A 19178-nucleotide genomic window follows, 5' to 3' on the forward strand; every position below is an offset into this window, starting at 1 on the left:
TAGTCAGGTTTCTATTAGGATTAGTCAGTTTTCTGTCAGGATTAGTCAGTTTTCTGTTAGGTTTAGTCAGTTTTCTATTAGGATTAGTCAGGTTTCTGTTAGGTTTAGTCAGGTTTCTGTCAGGATTAGTCAGGTTTCTGTTAGGTTTAGTCAGGTTTCTGTCAGGATTAGTCAGTTTTCTGTTAGGTTTCTGTCAGGATTAGTCAGGTTTCTGTTAGGTTTATGTCAGGATTAGTCAGGTTTCTGTTAGGTTTAGTCAGGTTTCTGTTAGGTTTAGTCAGGTTTCTGTCAGGATTAGTCAGTTTTCTGTTAGGTTTCTGTCAGGATTAGTCAGGTTTCTGTTAGGTTTATGTCAGGATTAGTCAGGTTTCTGTTAGGTTTAGTCAGGTTTATGTCAGGATTAGTCAGGTTTCTGTTAGGTTTAGTCAGGTTTCTGTCAGGATTAGTCAGGTTTCTGTTAGGTTTAGTCAGGTTTCTGTCAGGATTAGTCAGTTTTCTGTTAGGTTTAGTCAGGTTTCTGTCAGGATTAGTCAGTTTTCTGTTAGGTTTCTGTCAGGATTAGTCAGGTTTCTGTTAGGTTTAGTCAGGTTTCTGTTAGGTTTAGTCAGGTTTATGTTAGGTTTAGTCAGTTTTCTGTTAGGTTTAGTCAGGTTTCTGTCAGGATTAGTCAGTTTTCTGTTAGGTTTCTGTCAGGATTAGTCAGGTTTCTGTTAGGTTTATGTCAGGATTAGTCAGGTTTCTGTTAGGTTTAGTCAGGTTTCTGTCAGGATTAGTCAGGTTTCTGTTAGGTTTAGTCAGGTTTCTGTTAGGTTTAGTCAGGTTTATGTTAGGTTTAGTCAGGTTTCTGTCAGGATTAGTCAGTTTTCTGTTAGGTTTCTGTCAGGATTAGTCAGGTTTCTGTTAGGTTTATGTCAGGATTAGTCAGGTTTCTGTTAGGTTTAGTCAGGTTTCTGTTAGGTTTAGTCAGGTTTATGTCAGGATTAGTCAGGTTTCTGTTAGGTTTAGTCAGGTTTCTGTCAGGATTAGTCAGGTTTCTGTTAGGTTTAGTCAGGTTTCTGTCAGGATTAGTCAGGTTTCTGTTAGGTTTAGTCAGGTTTCTGTCAGGATTAGTCAGGTTTCTGTTAGGTTTAGTCAGGTTTCTGTTAGGTTTAGTCAGGTTTCTGTTAGGTTTAGTCAGGTTTCTGTCAGGATTAGTCAGTTTTCTGTTAGGTTTAGTCAGGTTTCTGTTAGGTTTAGTCAGGTTTCTGTTAGGTTTAGTCAGGTTTCTGTCAGGATTAGTCAGTTTTCTGTTAGGTTTCTGTTAGGATTAGTCAGTTTTCTGTCAGGTTTAGTCAGTTTTCTGTCAGGTTTAGTCAGGTTTCTGTCAGGTTTAGTCAGGTTTTCCATTCCATATTTCCATTTGCATGTAAATATATTAAATGATGACACAAAGTTCATATATTAAAACAATGACAAATCAATAAAAGACTTTAAACTGCTGCTGGTAACTCTGAGGACTAAAGGATGAGCTTTTTTTCCCCCCGCAGGACTGTTCGACCCACTCTGATCAGAACATCTGGCCGATGTGTTTCTTAACCAATGGAGAGGACAGACTGCTGCAGCTCGATGGTTAAAAGTTCAGGTGGTGACGGTTTATTGAAGACAAAATGAGACAAACAGACTTTAAAAACACAGGTGATGATGATCAGATATGTGAAACAGCACATTCCTGTGGTCCAAAACTGAATCTAACAATGTCAAAATCATCTTCATTTGAATACTTTGCTGGTCTGAGGACCCTAAACTCAGATGCAGAAATGTAAACTCCCCCTGTTGGACACAGAGCAGTACTGCAGTCCTGCTTCTCGAAACCTTCCAGGCTGAAAGCCGACGTTTTAAATACGGAGACGATAAAATCAGCAGGTTGAACTCTTCCTGAGCTGCAGAAACAAAACTAAAACACCTAATGTCAGTCTCCTCCTGATTGTCTTTAGAAGTAAACCGAAGACCGCGGCTCGTCCGTCCGTCCCGCAGCGCCCTCCTCAGCCGTCCAGCTGCCACTGCTGCGTCTGCGAGGCATCACAAATCGCCATGGAGACGTAACCTTTGGGCCCAACGGGCTGCGAGGTGGCGAGACACTGACCGACTGAGACCTGGTAGAGCCGGTTGGACTTCTGCGAAAGACAGAGAGAGAGACGGCGCCATCATGTGTTACTGTGTGTGCACGTGTGTGTGTGTGTGTTACTGTGTGTGCACGTGTGTGTGTTACTGTGTGTGCACGTGTGTGTGTGTGTGTGTTACTGTGTGTGTGTGTGTGTGTGTTACTGTGTGTGTGTGTGCATGTGTGTGTGTTAATGTGCACATCTCACCCCCAGGCTCCACTGCTGCGACCCCCCCGAGCCGTGACACTTCATCAGTCTGGGGGGATCAGAGGTCCGGACCTCCGACACGTCCAGACAAAGAAGACCTGCGAGGACCAGCTGCCCCTCCTCATCGTAGGCCCAGTCCTGCATTAATACATGTTATATATTAATATATCTATATGGTCATATGGTCAGTTAAAAGAACTAACTAACTAACTAACAAACAAACTAACACACAAACTACCAAACTAACTAACTAACTAACTAACATACATATGTGGCTGTCTGACCTGTTCCGGCTCTCGGGGGTCACATGGTCGCAGGACGACAGCTCCTCCCTTCTGACTCACTCGGCCCTGGGCGACCAGACAGTGCCCGGTTGCTAGGTTACGGAGCTGGAAGATGGCAGACAGACGGGTTATAAACACGGAGGGAACCTGGGTACTCACAGGTGTGACCTACAGACGTTCAGGTACCCGTCCTCGCTGCAGGACTTTGGGCCTCCTCAGGCCTTTGTTGATGAACGGCGGCGGCTGCTTGTTGCCGTTGGCGACTGTCTGCATCTCGGGGTAGACGGTGTCCAGGTACCACCGGAACGAGTGACACTGCAGCCGCTTCCTGAGCGCCACCCGCTCGCCGATGTCACCGTAACTGCGGTCACGCAGCTCCGGACGCAGGGACAGATACTGCTCCTGATTGGACCAGACACAGGAAGTGATGTCAGAGGATGTTCGGGCAGCCTGGTGTTGTGTTCAAAACCGCATACTTCTCCTTCTTCTCCTTCTGACTTTTTTATACATATGCAGTATGTAGTATGCAGTATGTAGTACGCAGTATGTAGTATGTAGTATTAAGTATGCAGTATGTAGTATGCAGTATGCAGTATGCACTATGCAGTATGCACTATGCAGTATGTAGTATGCAGTATGTAGTATGCGGTTTCGAACACAGCCTGTGTTGTGTGTGAGTTGGTGTGTATGGTGACCAGACACAGGAAGTGATGTCAGAGGATGTTCGGGCAGCCTGGTGTTGTTCGAAACCGCATACTTCTCCTTCTTCTCCTACTGACTTTTTTATACATATGCAGTATGTAGTATGCAGTATGTAGTATGCAGTATGTAGTATGTAGTATGTAGTATGTAGTATGCAGTACGTAGTATGCAGTATGTAGTAAGTATGCAGTATGCAGTACGTAGTATGCAGTATGCAGTAAGTAGTATGTAGTATGCAGTATGCGGTATGTAGTATGCAGTATGCAGTAAGTAGTATGCAGTATGTAGTATGCAGTATGTAGTAAGTATGCAGTATGCAGTACGTAGTATGCAGTAAGTAGTATGCAGTATGTAGTAAGTATGCAGTATGCAGTATGTAGTATGCAGTACGTAGTATGCAGTATGCGGTATGCAGTATGCAGTATGCAGTATGTAGTATGCAGAATGTAAGTATGCTGTTTCGAACACAGCCTTGTGTTGTGTGCACGTTGGTGCGCACCTTGTACTCGTCCATCCACACGTGCGCCAGCCGCAGGGAGTTGTGGGCCATGGTGTCCTGCCCCCCCGGGGAGCCGTAGGGCCGCCGCTTCCTGAAGATATGGCCGACTCTGGAGCAGGGGATGATGAGCAGCTGACCGCCACACATCCAGATCTGAGCGAGAGAAACATCCACCGACAGAGAGCGAGGGTCAGTGCATAAAAAACCCAACCTATCCTGTACCCCAACAGCAAAAACCCAACCTATCCTGTACCCCAACAGCAAAAACCCAACCTATCCTGTACCCCAACAGCAAAAACCCGCCTCACCCTGAAGGAGATCTCCAGGTTCTCCCCTCCCCAGATGTCCATCCCAGCGTCGTACTGGCCGAGCTCGTTGAAGTACTTCCTGTTCATGGCAAAAAGCCCGCCGGCCATGGTGGGAGACCTGGGGGGGGGGGGCAGGGAGGGGAGAACCGGTTCACAGAGACCCAGAACCCAACAGAACCACAGTTTATCTTGTACCCCAACAGAACCAGTTTATCCTGTACCCCAACAGAACCCCAACAGAACCAGGCTGACCCAGAACCCACATCCTAGATGAATCACCATGATCTGGTACTCTAACAGATCTGGCCTGTCCCCACCCCGTTACCTGATGGGTCCAGAGGCCCCCCCGGGCCCGTTGAGCTCAGAGGGGGGAACGGGGTCCCACTTGAAGTGCAGCCCCCAGTTGAAGCCCCCCCGGACGATGGGGGAGGGCGAGTAGGCGAGCGTGTCTGCGGAGATGATGTCGATGACCGGGCACACAACGGTGCGCCGGTCCTTCTGAATGGGCGCCAGCAGAGGCTGCAGCCAGGCCTGGTTCACCTCGCAGTGGCTGTCCAGGAAGACCAGGACCTCACCTGGACACAAACACGATGTGGCCTGAGCAAGGAAGTGCACAGGGAACAAGGGTGGAAGGATGCAATGGGTAGTTATCTAAGGGAACAAGGGTGGAATGATGTAACGGGTAGTTATCCAAGGGAACAAGGATGTAACAGGTAGTTATGTAAGGGAACAAGAATGGAAGGATGTAACGGGTAGTTATCTAAGGGAACAAGGATGTAACAGGTAGTTATTTAAGGGAACAAGGATGGAAGGATGTAACGGGTAGTTATCTAAGGGAACAAGGGTGGAAGGATGGAAAAGGTAGTTATCTAAGGGAACGAGGGTGTAACAGGTAGTTATCTAAGGGAACAAGGAAGAAGGATGTAACAGGTAGTTATATAAGGGAACAAGGGTGGAAGGATGTAACAGGTAGTTATATAAGCTAACAAGGGTGGAAGGATGTAACAGGTAGTTATCTAAGGGAACGAGGAAGAATGATGTTACGGGTAGTTATCCAAGGGAACAAGGATGTAATAGGTAGTTATCTAAGGGAACAAGGATGTAACAGGTAGTTATCTAAGGGAACAAGGATGTAACAGGTAGTTATCTAAGGGAACAAGGAAGAAGGATGTAACAGGTAGTTATTTAAGGGAACAAGGGTGGAAGGATATAACAGGTAGTTATCTAAGGGAACAAGGAAGAAGGATGTAACAGGTAGTTATCTAAGGGAACAAGGGTGGAAGGATGTAACAGGTAGTTATCTAAGGGAACAAGGGTGGAAGGATGTAACAGGTAGTTATCTAAGGGAACAAGGATGTAACAGGTAGTTATCTAAGGGAACAAGGAAGAAGGATGTAACAGGTAGTTATCTAAGGGAACAAGGGTGGAAGGATGTAACAGGTAGTTATCTAAGGGAACAAGGGTGGAAGGATGTAACAGGTAGTTATCTAAGGGAACAAGGATGTAACAGGTAGTTATCTAAGGGAACAAGGAAGAAGGATGTAACGGGTAGTTATCTAAGGGAACAAGGGTGGAAGGATGGAACAGGTAGTTATCTAAGGGAACGACGAAGAATGATGTAAAGGGTAGTTATCCAAGGGAACAAGGATGTAACAGGTAGTTATCTAAGGGAACAAGGATGTAACAGGTAGTTATCTAAGGGAACAAGGATGGAAGGATGTAACAGGTAGTTATTTAAGGGAACAAGGATGGAAGGATGTAACGGGTAGTTATCTAAGGGAACAAGGATGTAACAGGTAGTTATCTAAGGGAACAAGGGTGGAAGGATGTAACGGGTAGTTATCCAAGGGAACAAGGATTTAACAGGTAGTTATCTAAGGGAACAAGGGTGGAAGGATGTAACGGGTAGTTATCCAAGGGAACAAGGATGTAACAGGTAGTTATTTAAGGGAACAAGGATGGAAGGATGTAACGGGTAGTTATCCAAGGGAACAAGGATGTAACAGGTAGTTATTTAAGGGAACAAGGATGGAAGGATGTAATGGGTAGTTATCCAAGGGAACAAGGATGTAACAGGTAGTTATCTAAGGGAACAAAGAAGTAACAGGTAGTTATCTAAGGGAACAAGGAAGAAGGATGTAACGGGTAGTTATCTAAGGGAACAAGGGTGGAAGGATGGAACAGGTAGTTATCTAAGGGAACAAGGGTGGAAGGATGGAACAGGTAGTTATCTAAGGGAACGACGAAGAATGATGTAACGGGTAGTTATCCAAGGGAACAAGGATGTAACAGGTAGTTATCTAAGGGAACAAGGATGGAAGGATGTAACAGGTAGTTATATAAGGGAACAAGGGTGGAAGGATGTAACAGGTAGTTATATAAGGGAACAAGGGTGGAAGGATGTAACAGGTAGTTATCTAAGGGAACAAGGGTGGAAGGATGGAACAGGTAGTTATCTGAGGGAACGAGGAAGAATGATGTAACGGGTAGTTATCCAAGGGAACAAGGATGTAATAGGTAGTTATCTAAGGGAACAAGGATGTAACAGGTAGTTATCTAAGGGAACAAGGAAGAAGGATGTAACAGGTAGTTATTTAAGGGAACAAGGGTGGAAGGATGTAACAGGTAGTTATCTAAGGGAACAAGGAAGAAGGATGTAACGGGTAGTTATCTAAGGGAACAAGGGTGGAAGGATGTAACAGGTAGTTATCTAAGGGAACAAGGGTGGAAGGATGGAACAGGTAGTTATCTAAGGGAACGACGAAGAATGATGTAACGGGTAGTTATCTAAGGGAACAAGGATGTAACAGGTAGTTATCTAAGGGAACAAGGGTGTAACAGGTAGTTATCCAAGGGAACGAGGGTGGAAGGATGTAACGGGTAGTTATCCAAGGGAACAAGGATTTAACAGGTAGTTATCTAAGGGAACAAGGGTGGAAGGATGTAACGGGTAGTTATCCAAGGGAACAAGGATGTAACAGGTAGTTATTTAAGGGAACAAGGATGGAAGGATGTAATGGGTAGTTATCCAAGGAAACAAGGATGTAACAGGTAGTTATCTAAGGGAACAAAGAAGTAACAGGTAGTTATCTAAGGGAACAAGGAAGAAGGATGTAACGGGTAGTTATCTAAGGGAACAAGGGTGGAAGGATGGAACAGGTAGTTATTTAAGGGAACGACGAAGAATGATGTAACGGGTAGTTATCCAAGGGAACAAGGATGTAACAGGTAGTTATCTAAGGGAACAAGGAAGAAGGATGTAACAGGTAGTTATTTAAGGGAACAAGGGTGGAAGGATATAACAGGTAGTTATTTAAGGGAACAAGGGTGGAAGGATATAACAGGTAGTTATCTAAGGGAACAAGGAAGAAGGATGTAACAGGTAGTTATCTAAGGGAACAAGGGTGGAAGGATGTAACAGGTAGTTATCTAAGGGAACAAGGGTGGAAGGATGTAACAGGTAGTTATCTAAGGGAACAAGGATGTAACAGGTAGTTATCTAAGGGAACAAGGAAGAAGGATGTAACGGGTAGTTATCTAAGGGAACAAGGGTGGAAGGATGGAACAGGTAGTTATCTAAGGGAACGACGAAGAATGATGTAAAGGGTAGTTATCCAAGGGAACAAGGATGTAACGGGTAGTTATCTAAGGGAACAAGGATGTAACAGGTAGTTATCTAAGGGAACAAGGATGGAAGGATGTAACAGGTAGTTATTTAAGGGAACAAGGATGGAAGGATGTAACGGGTAGTTATCTAAGGGAACAAGGATGTAACAGGTAGTTATCTAAGGGAACAAGGGTGGAAGGATGTAACGGGTAGTTATCCAAGGGAACAAGGATTTAACAGGTAGTTATCTAAGGGAACAAGGGTGGAAGGATGTAACGGGTAGTTATCCAAGGGAACAAGGATGTAACAGGTAGTTATTTAAGGGAACAAGGATGGAAGGATGTAACGGGTAGTTATCCAAGGGAACAAGGATGTAACAGGTAGTTATTTAAGGGAACAAGGATGGAAGGATGTAATGGGTAGTTATCCAAGGGAACAAGGATGTAACAGGTAGTTATCTAAGGGAACAAAGAAGTAACAGGTAGTTATCTAAGGGAACAAGGAAGAAGGATGTAACGGGTAGTTATCTAAGGGAACAAGGGTGGAAGGATGGAACAGGTAGTTATCTAAGGGAACAAGGGTGGAAGGATGGAACAGGTAGTTATCTAAGGGAACGACGAAGAATGATGTAACGGGTAGTTATCCAAGGGAACAAGGATGTAACAGGTAGTTATCTAAGGGAACAAGGATGGAAGGATGTAACAGGTAGTTATATAAGGGAACAAGGGTGGAAGGATGTAACAGGTAGTTATATAAGGGAACAAGGGTGGAAGGATGTAACAGGTAGTTATCTAAGGGAACAAGGGTGGAAGGATGGAACAGGTAGTTATCTGAGGGAACGAGGAAGAATGATGTAACGGGTAGTTATCCAAGGGAACAAGGATGTAATAGGTAGTTATCTAAGGGAACAAGGATGTAACAGGTAGTTATCTAAGGGAACAAGGAAGAAGGATGTAACAGGTAGTTATTTAAGGGAACAAGGGTGGAAGGATGTAACAGGTAGTTATCTAAGGGAACAAGGAAGAAGGATGTAACGGGTAGTTATCTAAGGGAACAAGGGTGGAAGGATGTAACAGGTAGTTATCTAAGGGAACAAGGGTGGAAGGATGGAACAGGTAGTTATCTAAGGGAACGACGAAGAATGATGTAACGGGTAGTTATCTAAGGGAACAAGGATGTAACAGGTAGTTATCTAAGGGAACAAGGGTGTAACAGGTAGTTATCCAAGGGAACGAGGGTGGAAGGATGTAACGGGTAGTTATCCAAGGGAACAAGGATTTAACAGGTAGTTATCTAAGGGAACAAGGGTGGAAGGATGTAACGGGTAGTTATCCAAGGGAACAAGGATGTAACAGGTAGTTATTTAAGGGAACAAGGATGGAAGGATGTAATGGGTAGTTATCCAAGGAAACAAGGATGTAACAGGTAGTTATCTAAGGGAACAAAGAAGTAACAGGTAGTTATCTAAGGGAACAAGGAAGAAGGATGTAACGGGTAGTTATCTAAGGGAACAAGGGTGGAAGGATGGAACAGGTAGTTATTTAAGGGAACAAGGATGGAAGGATGTAACGGGTAGTTATCTAAGGGAACAAGGATGTAACAGGTAGTTATCTAAGGGAACAAGGGTGTAACAGGTAGTTATCCAAGGGAACAAGGAACAAGGATGTAACAGGTAGTTATCCAAGGGAACATGGGTGGAAGGATGTAACGGGTAGTTATCCAAGGGAACAAGGATGTAACAGGTAGTTATTTAAGGGAACAAGGATGGAAGGATGTAACGGGTAGTTATCCAAGGGAACAAGGATGTAACAGGTAGTTATTTAAGGGAACAAGGGTGGAAGGATGTAACAGGTAGTTATCTAAGGGAACAAGGATGTAACAGGTATTTATTTAAGGGAACAAGGGTGGAAGGATGTAACGGGTAGTTATCCAAGGGAACAAGGATGTAACAGGTAGTTATTTAAGGGAACAAGGATGGAAGGATGTAACAGGTAGTTATCTAAGGGAACAAGGATGTAACAGGTATTTATTTAAGGGAACAAGGATGGAAGGATTAATGGGTAGTTATCCAAGGGAACAAGGATGTAACAGGTAGTTATCTAAGGGAACAAAGAAGTAACAGGTAGTTATCTAAGGGAACAAGGGTGGAAGGATGTAACGGGTAGTTATATAAGGGAACAAGGATGTAACAGGTAGTTATCTAAGGGAACAAGGATGGAAGGATGTAACAGGTAGTTATTTAAGGGAACAAGGATGGAAGGATGTAACGGGTAGTTATCTAAGGGAACAAGGATGTAACAGGTAGTTATCTAAGGGAACAAGGATGGAAGGATGTAACAGGTAGTTATTTAAGGGAACAAGGATGGAAGGATGTAACGGGTAGTTATATAAGGGAACAAGGATGTAACAGGTAGTTATCTAAGGGAACAAGGATGGAAGGATGTAACAGGTAGTTATTTAAGGGAACAAGGATGGAAGGATGTAACGGGTAGTTATCTAAGGGAACAAGGATGTAACAGGTAGTTATCTAAGGGAACAAGGGTGTAACAGGTAGTTATCCAAGGGAACAAGGAACAAGGATGTAACAGGTAGTTATCCAAGGGAACATGGGTGGAAGGATGTAACGGGTAGTTATCCAAGGGAACAAGGATGTAACAGGTAGTTATTTAAGGGAACAAGGATGGAAGGATGTAACGGGTAGTTATCCAAGGGAACAAGGATGTAACAGGTAGTTATTTAAGGGAACAAGGGTGGAAGGATGTAACAGGTAGTTATCTAAGGGAACAAGGATGTAACAGGTATTTATTTAAGGGAACAAGGGTGGAAGGATGTAACGGGTAGTTATCCAAGGGAACAAGGATGTAACAGGTAGTTATTTAAGGGAACAAGGATGGAAGGATGTAACAGGTAGTTATCTAAGGGAACAAGGATGTAACAGGTATTTATTTAAGGGAACAAGGATGGAAGGATTAATGGGTAGTTATCCAAGGGAACAAGGATGTAACAGGTAGTTATCTAAGGGAACAAAGAAGTAACAGGTAGTTATCTAAGGGAACAAGGGTGGAAGGATGTAACGGGTAGTTATATAAGGGAACAAGGGTGGAAGGATGTAACGGGTAGTTATATAAGGGAACAAGGGTGGAAGGATGTAACGGGTAGTTATCCAAGGGAACAAGGATGTAACAGGTAGTTATTTAAGGGAACAAGGATGGAAGGATGTAACAGGTAGTTATCTAAGGGAACAAGGATGTAACAGGTATTTATTTAAGGGAACAAGGATGGAAGGATTAATGGGTAGTTATCCAAGGGAACAAGGATGTAACAGGTAGTTATCTAAGGGAACAAAGAAGTAACAGGTAGTTATCTAAGGGAATAAGGGTGGAAGGATGTAACGGGTAGTTATATAAGGGAACAAGGGTGGAAGGATGTAACGGGTAGTTATCCAAGGGAACAAGGATGTAACAGGTAGTTATCTAAGGGAACAAGGGTGGAAGGATGTAACGGGTAGTTATCCAAGGGAACAAGGATGTAACAGACAGTTATTTAAGGGAACAAGGAAGAAGGATGTAACAGGTAGTTATCTAAGGGAACAAGGATGGAAGGATGTAACAGGTAGTTATTTAAGGGAACAAGGATGGAAGGATGTAACGGGTAGTTATCTAAGGGAACAAGGATGTAACAGGTAGTTATCTAAGGGAACAAGGGTGGAAGGATGTAACGGGTAGTTATCCAAGGGAACAAGGATGTAACAGGTAGTTATTTAAGGGAACAAGGATGGAAGGATGTAACGGGTAGTTATCCAAGGGAACAAGGATGTAACAGGTAGTTATTTAAGGGAACAAGGATGGAAGGATGTAATGGGTAGTTATCCAAGGGAACAAGGATGTAACAGGTAGTTATCTAAGGGAACAAAGAAGTAACAGGTAGTTATCTAAGGGAACAAGGAAGAAGGATGTAACGGGTAGTTATCTAAGGGAACAAGGGTGGAAGGATGGAACAGGTAGTTATCTAAGGGAACAAGGGTGGAAGGATGGAACAGGTAGTTATCTAAGGGAACGACGAAGAATGATGTAACGGGTAGTTATCCAAGGGAACAAGGATGTAACAGGTAGTTATCTAAGGGAACAAGGATGGAAGGATGTAACAGGTAGTTATATAAGGGAACAAGGGTGGAAGGATGTAACAGGTAGTTATATAAGGGAACAAGGGTGGAAGGATGTAACAGGTAGTTATCTAAGGGAACAAGGGTGGAAGGATGGAACAGGTAGTTATCTGAGGGAACGAGGAAGAATGATGTAACGGGTAGTTATCCAAGGGAACAAGGATGTAATAGGTAGTTATCTAAGGGAACAAGGATGTAACAGGTAGTTATCTAAGGGAACAAGGATGTAACAGGTAGTTATCTAAGGGAACAAGGAAGAAGGATGTAACAGGTAGTTATTTAAGGGAACAAGGGTGGAAGGATGTAACAGGTAGTTATCTAAGGGAACAAGGAAGAAGGATGTAACGGGTAATTATCTAAGGGAACAAGGGTGGAAGGATGTAACAGGTAGTTATCTAAGGGAACAAGGGTGGAAGGATGGAACAGGTAGTTATCTAAGGGAACGACGAAGAATGATGTAACGGGTAGTTATCTAAGGGAACAAGGATGTAACAGGTAGTTATCTAAGGGAACAAGGGTGTAACAGGTAGTTATCCAAGGGAACGAGGGTGGAAGGATGTAACGGGTAGTTATCCAAGGGAACAAGGATTTAACAGGTAGTTATCTAAGGGAACAAGGGTGGAAGGATGTAACGGGTAGTTATCCAAGGGAACAAGGATGTAACAGGTAGTTATTTAAGGGAACAAGGATGGAAGGATGTAATGGGTAGTTATCCAAGGAAACAAGGATGTAACAGGTAGTTATCTAAGGGAACAAAGAAGTAACAGGTAGTTATCTAAGGGAACAAGGAAGAAGGATGTAACGGGTAGTTATCTAAGGGAACAAGGGTGGAAGGATGGAACAGGTAGTTATTTAAGGGAACGACGAAGAATGATGTAACGGGTAGTTATCCAAGGGAACAAGGATGTAACAGGTAGTTATCTAAGGGAACAAGGATGGAAGGATGTAACAGGTAGTTATTTAAGGGAACAAGGATGGAAGGATGTAACGGGTAGTTATCTAAGGGAACAAGGATGTAACAGGTAGTTATCTAAGGGAACAAGGGTGTAACAGGTAGTTATCCAAGGGAACAAGGAACAAGGATGTAACAGGTAGTTATCTAAGGGAACATGGGTGGAAGGATGTAACGGGTAGTTATCCAAGGGAACAAGGATGTAACAGGTAGTTATTTAAGGGAACAAGGATGGAAGGATGTAACGGGTAGTTATCCAAGGGAACAAGGATGTAACAGGTAGTTATTTAAGGGAACAAGGGTGGAAGGATGTAACAGGTAGTTATCTAAGGGAACAAGGATGTAACAGGTATTTATTTAAGGGAACAAGGGTGGAAGGATGTAACGGGTAGTTATCCAAGGGAACAAGGATGTAACAGGTAGTTATTTAAGGGAACAAGGATGGAAGGATGTAACAGGTAGTTATCTAAGGGAACAAGGATGTAACAGGTATTTATTTAAGGGAACAAGGATGGAAGGATTAATGGGTAGTTATCCAAGGGAACAAGGATGTAACAGGTAGTTATCTAAGGGAACAAAGAAGTAACAGGTAGTTATCTAAGGGAACAAGGGTGGAAGGATGTAACGGGTAGTTATATAAGGGAACAAGGGTGGAAGGATGTAACGGGTAGTTATATAAGGGAACAAGGGTGGAAGGATGTAACGGGTAGTTATCCAAGGGAACAAGGATGTAACAGGTAGTTATTTAAGGGAACAAGGATGGAAGGATGTAACAGGTAGTTATCTAAGGGAACAAGGATGTAACAGGTATTTATTTAAGGGAACAAGGATGGAAGGATTAATGGGTAGTTATCCAAGGGAACAAGGATGTAACAGGTAGTTATCTAAGGGAACAAAGAAGTAACAGGTAGTTATCTAAGGGAATAAGGGTGGAAGGATGTAACGGGTAGTTATATAAGGGAACAAGGGTGGAAGGATGTAACGGGTAGTTATCCAAGGGAACAAGGATGTAACAGGTAGTTATCTAAGGGAACAAGGGTGGAAGGATGTAACGGGTAGTTATCCAAGGGAACAAGGATGTAACAGACAGTTATTTAAGGGAACAAGGAAGAAGGATGTAACAGGTAGTTATTTAAGGGAACAAGGAAGAAGGATGTAACAGGTAGTTATCTAAGGGAACAAGGATGGAAGGATGTAACGGGTAGTTATCTAAGGGAACAAGGATGTAACAGGTAGTTATTTAAGGGAACAAGGATGGAAGGATGTAACAGGTAGTTATCCAAGGGAACAAGGGTGGAAGGATGTAACAGGTAGTTATCCAAGGGAACAAGGATGGAAGGATGTAACGGGTAGTTATCTAAGGGAACAAGGATGTAACAGGTAGTTATTTAAGGGAACAAGGAAGAAGGATGTAACAGGCAGTTATCTAAGGGAACAAGGATGGAAGGATGTAACGAGCAGTTATTTAAGGGAACAAGGATGCGAGGATGAAGGAGAGAAGTTCTCAGGTACCAGTAGCGTGTGAGGCTCCTATCATGCGTCCTCTGATGAGTCCTTCCCTCTTCTGGTTCCTCACCAGTTGGACCTTCCCCTGCAGCTCCTCCCGGACGTACCGGTCCAGCCCGTCCTTCAGCTCCTCTGAAGCAGCACATTTAGAGTCACCGCACAGGTCAAAGTTCATCACCACAAAGGTCAAAGTTCATCACAGGTCAAAGTTCATCACCGCACAGGTCAAAGTTAATCACAGGTCAAAGTTCATCACAGGTCAAAGTTCATCACAGCACAGGTCAAAGTTCATCACCACAAAGGTCAAAGTTCATCACCGCACAGGTCAAAGTTCATCACCGCACAGGTCAAAGTTCATCACCACAAAGGTCAAAGTTCATCACCGCACAGGTCAAAGTTCAGCACAGCACAGGTCAAAGTTCATCACCACAAAGGTCAAAGTTCATCACCACAAAGGTCAAAGTTCATCACAGGTCAAAGTTCATCACCGCACAGGTCAAAGTTAATCACAGGTCAAAGTTCATCACCACAAAGGTCAAAGTTCATCACAGGTCAAAGTTCATCACAGCACAGGTCAAAGTTCATCACCACAAAGGTCAAAGTTCATCACCGCACAGGTCAAAGTTCATCACCGCACAGGTCAAAGTTCATCACCACAAAGGTCAAAGTTCATCACCGCACAGGTCAAAGTTCAGCACAGCACAGGTCAAAGTTCATCACCACAAAGGTCAAAGTTCATCACCACAAAGGTCAAAGTTCATCACCACACAGGTCAAAGTTCATCACAGCACAGGTCAAAGTTCATCACCACAAAGGTCAAAGTTCATCACCACACAGGTCAAAGTTCATCACCACACAGGTCAAAGTTCATCACCACACAGGTCAAAGTTCATCACCACAAAGGTCAAAGTTCATCAGCACACAGGTCAAAGTTCATCACCACAAAGGTCAAAGTTCATCACAGTTCATCACCACACAGGTCAAAGTTCATCACCACACAGGTCAAAGTTCATCACCACACAGGTCAAAGTTCATCACCACACAGGTCAAAGTTCATCACAGTTCATCACCACACAGGTCAAAGTTCATCACAGTTCATCACCACACAGGTCAAAGTTCATCACCACACAGGTCAAAGTTCATCACCACACAGGTCAAAGTTCATCACCACACAGGTCAAAGTTCATCACAGTTCATCACCACACAGGTCAAAGTTCATCACCACAAAGGTCAAAGTTCATCACAGTTCATCACCACACAGGTCAAAGTTCATCACCACACAGGTCAAAGTTCATCACCACACAGGTCAAAGTTCATCACCACACAGGTCAAAGTTCATCACCACACAGGTCAAAGTTCATCACAGTTCATCACCACACAGGTCAAAGTTCATCACCACACAGGTCAAAGTTCATCACAGTTCATCACCACACAGGTCAAAGTTCATCACAGTTCATCACCACACAGGTCAAAGTTCATCACCACACAGGTCAAAGTTCATCACCACACAGGTCAAAGTTCATCACCACACAGGTCAAAGTTCATCACCACACAGGTCAAAGTTCATCACAGTTCATCACCACACAGGTCAAAGTTCATCACAGTTCATCACCACACAGGTCAAAGTTCATCACCACACAGGTCAAAGTTCATCACAGTTCATCACCACACAGGTCAAAGTTCATCACAGTTCATCACCACACAGGTCAAAGTTCATCACCACACAGGTCAAAGTTCATCACAGTTCATCACCACACAGGTCAAAGTTCATCACAGCACAGGTCAAAGTTCATCACAGTTCATCTTTGTTCCCTTACCCAGCTCGCTGTGGTCGTCCACCAGGACAATCTCGTGCAGCAGGTAGGCCGGCGTTCGGTCCAGGACGCTGTGGACCGTCCTCAGCAGGGCGGACAGCGCCTCGTTGAAGAAGCAGATCACCACGCTGGCAGAGGGCAGAGCCAGAGGATACGACCTGTCCCGACACCTGGGGGGCAGAAACAGAGAGGGTACCTGAGCCGGGGCTTTAGCACCGAGGGGCCGGGGCTTTAGCACCGAGGGGCCGGGGCTTTAGCACCGAGGGGCCGGGGCTTTAGCACCGAGGGGCCGGGGCTTTAGCACTGGGCTTTAGCACCGATGGGCCGGGACTTTAGCACCGGGCTTTAGCACCTGGCTTTAGCACCAGGCTTTAGCACCGATGGGCCGGGGCTTTAGCACCGGGCTTTAGCACCAGGCTTTAGCACCGACGGGCCGGGGCTTTAGCACCGGGCTTTAGCACCGGGCTTTAGCACCAGGCTTTAGCACCGACGGGCCGGGGCTTTAGCACCGGGCTTTAGCACCGACGGGCCGGGGCTTTAGCACCGAGGGGCCGGGGCTTTAGCACCGAGGGGCCGGGGCTTTAGCACCGAGGGGCCGGGGCTTTAGCACTGGGCTTTAGCACCGATGGGCCGGGACTTTAGCACCGGGCTTTAGCACCTGGCTTTAGCACCAGGCTTTAGCACCGATGGGCCGGGGCTTTAGCACCGGGCTTTAGCACCAGGCTTTAGCACCGACGGGCCGGGGCTTTAGCACCGGGCTTTAGCACCGGGCTTTAGCACCAGGCTTTAGCACCGACGGGCCGGGGCTTTAGCACCGGGCTTTAGCACCGACGGGCCGGGGCTTTAGCACCGAGGGGCCGGGGCTTTAGAACCGACGGCCCGGGGCTTTAGAACCGACGGCCCGGGGCTTTAGAACCGATGGCCCGGGGCTTTAGCACCAGGCTTTAGCACCGGGCTTTAGCACCGGGCTTTAGCACCGGGCTTTAGCACCGACGGGCCGGGGCGAGGGGCCGGGGCTTTAGAACCGACGGGCCGGGGCTTTAGCACCGACGGGTCGGGGCTTTAGCACCGAGGGGCCGGGGCTTTAGAACCGACGGGCCGGGGCTTTAGCACCGAGGGGCCGGGGCTTTAGCACCGACGGGTCGGGGCTTTAGCACCGAGGGGTCGGGGCTTTAGCACCGAGGGGCCGGGGCTTTAGCACCGACGGGTCGGGGCTTTAGCACCGAGGGGCCGGGGCTTTAGAACCGACGGGCCGGGGCTTTAGCACCGAGGGGCCGGGGCTTTAGCACCGACGGGTCGGGGCTTTAGCACCGAGGGGTCGGGGCTTTAGCACCGAGGGGCCGGGGCTTTAGCACCGACGGGCCGGGGCTTTAGCACCGACGGGTCGGGGCTTTAGCACCGAGGGGCCGGGGCTTTAGAACCGACGGGCCGGGGCTTTAGCACCGACGGGTCGGGGCTTTGGCACCGGGCTTTAGCACCGACGGGCCGGGGCTTTAGCACCGACGGGTCGGGGCTTTAGCACCGAGGGGCCGGGGCTTTAGCACCGACGGGTCGGGGCTTTAGCACCGAGGGGCCGGGGCTTTAGAACCGACGGGCCGGGGCTTTAGCACCGACGGGCCGGGGCTTTAGCACCGACGGGTCGGGGCTTTAGCACCGAGGGGCCGGGGCTTTAGAACCGACGGGCCGGGGCTTTAGCACCGACGGGCCGGGGCTTTAGAACCGACGGGCCGGGGCTTTAGAACCGACGGGCCGGGGCTTTGGCACCGACGGGTCGGGGCTTTGGCACCGGGCTTTAGCACCGGGCTTTAGCACCGACGGGCCGGGGCTTTGGCACCGACGGGTCGGGGCTTTGGCACCGGGCTTTAGCACCGGGCTTTGGCACCGACGGGTCGGGGCTTTGGCACCGGGCTTTAGCACCGGGCTTTAGCACCGATGGGCCGGGGCTTTAGCACCAGGCTTTAGCACCGGGCTTTAGCACCGACGGGCCGGGGCGAGGGGCCGGGGCTTTAGAACCGACGGGCCGGGGCGAGGGGCCGGGGCTTTAGAACCGACGGGCCGGGGCTTTAGCACCGACAGGCCGGGGCTTTAGCACCGACGGGCCGGGGCTTTAGCACCGACGGGTCGGGGCTTTAGCACCGAGGGGCCGGGGCTTTAGCACCGGGACTTTAGCCACTTACTGGGGGTCTCTGGTGTCCGGCAGCTCCCTGTGGTGCCCCAGGCGGGTGGAGATCAGGACATTGAAGGCGTGGCGGTGGTAGCCGGTGTCCCGGACCTCCTGGTCGGCTTCATTGAATATCATCCCTGCAGAGAGACAGAACGAGTGTTCACAGGTCACATGATCTGACTGCATCACCTTTAAAACACCTCTGTGGTGTCTCAGTGTTCCCAGCAGACAACTACCTGTTACATCCTTGTTCCCTTGGATAACACAACACTTACCCATCTCCGGTGACAGCTCCGCCCCCTTGTTGGCCGGCAGAGGGCGACGCCCCCCCCTCTGGCCCGACAGCCCTCTGGTGATTGGCTGGCTGCGGTGCTGCAGGGGCGTCCTGCCGCGGCCAGGCTCCGCCCCCAGAGAGAAGTACAGGAAGAGGAGGACGGACCAGGTGGCCGAGGTGACGAGGCAGCCGTAACAGAAGTACCGCAGCGTGAGACTGGCCATGGCGGCCGAGCGGGCATGGCCTCACATCACAGAGCTGCAGAGAGAGAGAGAGGCCACGGGGAGGCTGTGAGATCAGGAAGCTGATGATGTCATCAGGCGTGAGCCCACCTGCAGCTACAGGCCCCGCCCCCCCCCCCTCCACACAGATTAAAGTCACATTCCAGACTTTAGTTTAGTTTAGCCTCACAGAGGCTACGCTGCTACATGCTAACCGCTAGTTAGCCACAGAAACAGAGTCTACGCTGATACATGCTAACCACTAGTTAGCCACAGAAACACAGAGGCTGTGTTCAAAACCGCATACTTCTCCTACTTCTCCTACTTCTCCTACTAA

The 19178-nt window shown here is 47.0% G+C and overlaps 1 protein-coding gene across 1 annotated transcript; it reads right to left on the reverse strand.

Annotated features, from left to right (window-relative positions):
- Nucleotides 1–1609: 1609 nt before the first annotated feature.
- galnt11 (UDP-N-acetyl-alpha-D-galactosamine:polypeptide N-acetylgalactosaminyltransferase 11 (GalNAc-T11)) lies at nt 1610–18872 on the reverse strand. Its single transcript, XM_075452674.1, has 11 exons — nt 18622–18872; nt 18360–18483; nt 16186–16352; nt 14375–14500; nt 4467–4716; nt 4142–4259; nt 3834–3986; nt 2819–3034; nt 2633–2737; nt 2349–2486; nt 1610–2153 (listed from the first exon to the last, which is right to left on the reverse strand). The coding sequence occupies exons 1-11, from the start codon at nt 18842–18844 to the stop codon at nt 2022–2024; spliced, it is 1752 nt and encodes a 583-aa protein (XP_075308789.1). The 5' UTR covers nt 18845–18872; the 3' UTR covers nt 1610–2021.
- Nucleotides 18873–19178: the final 306 nt, after the last annotated feature.

The sequence above is a fragment of the Odontesthes bonariensis genome, chromosome 20 (assembly GCF_027942865.1).
Source record: "Odontesthes bonariensis isolate fOdoBon6 chromosome 20, fOdoBon6.hap1, whole genome shotgun sequence".
In the NCBI taxonomy this organism is placed as follows: Eukaryota; Metazoa; Chordata; class Actinopteri; order Atheriniformes; family Atherinopsidae; genus Odontesthes; species Odontesthes bonariensis.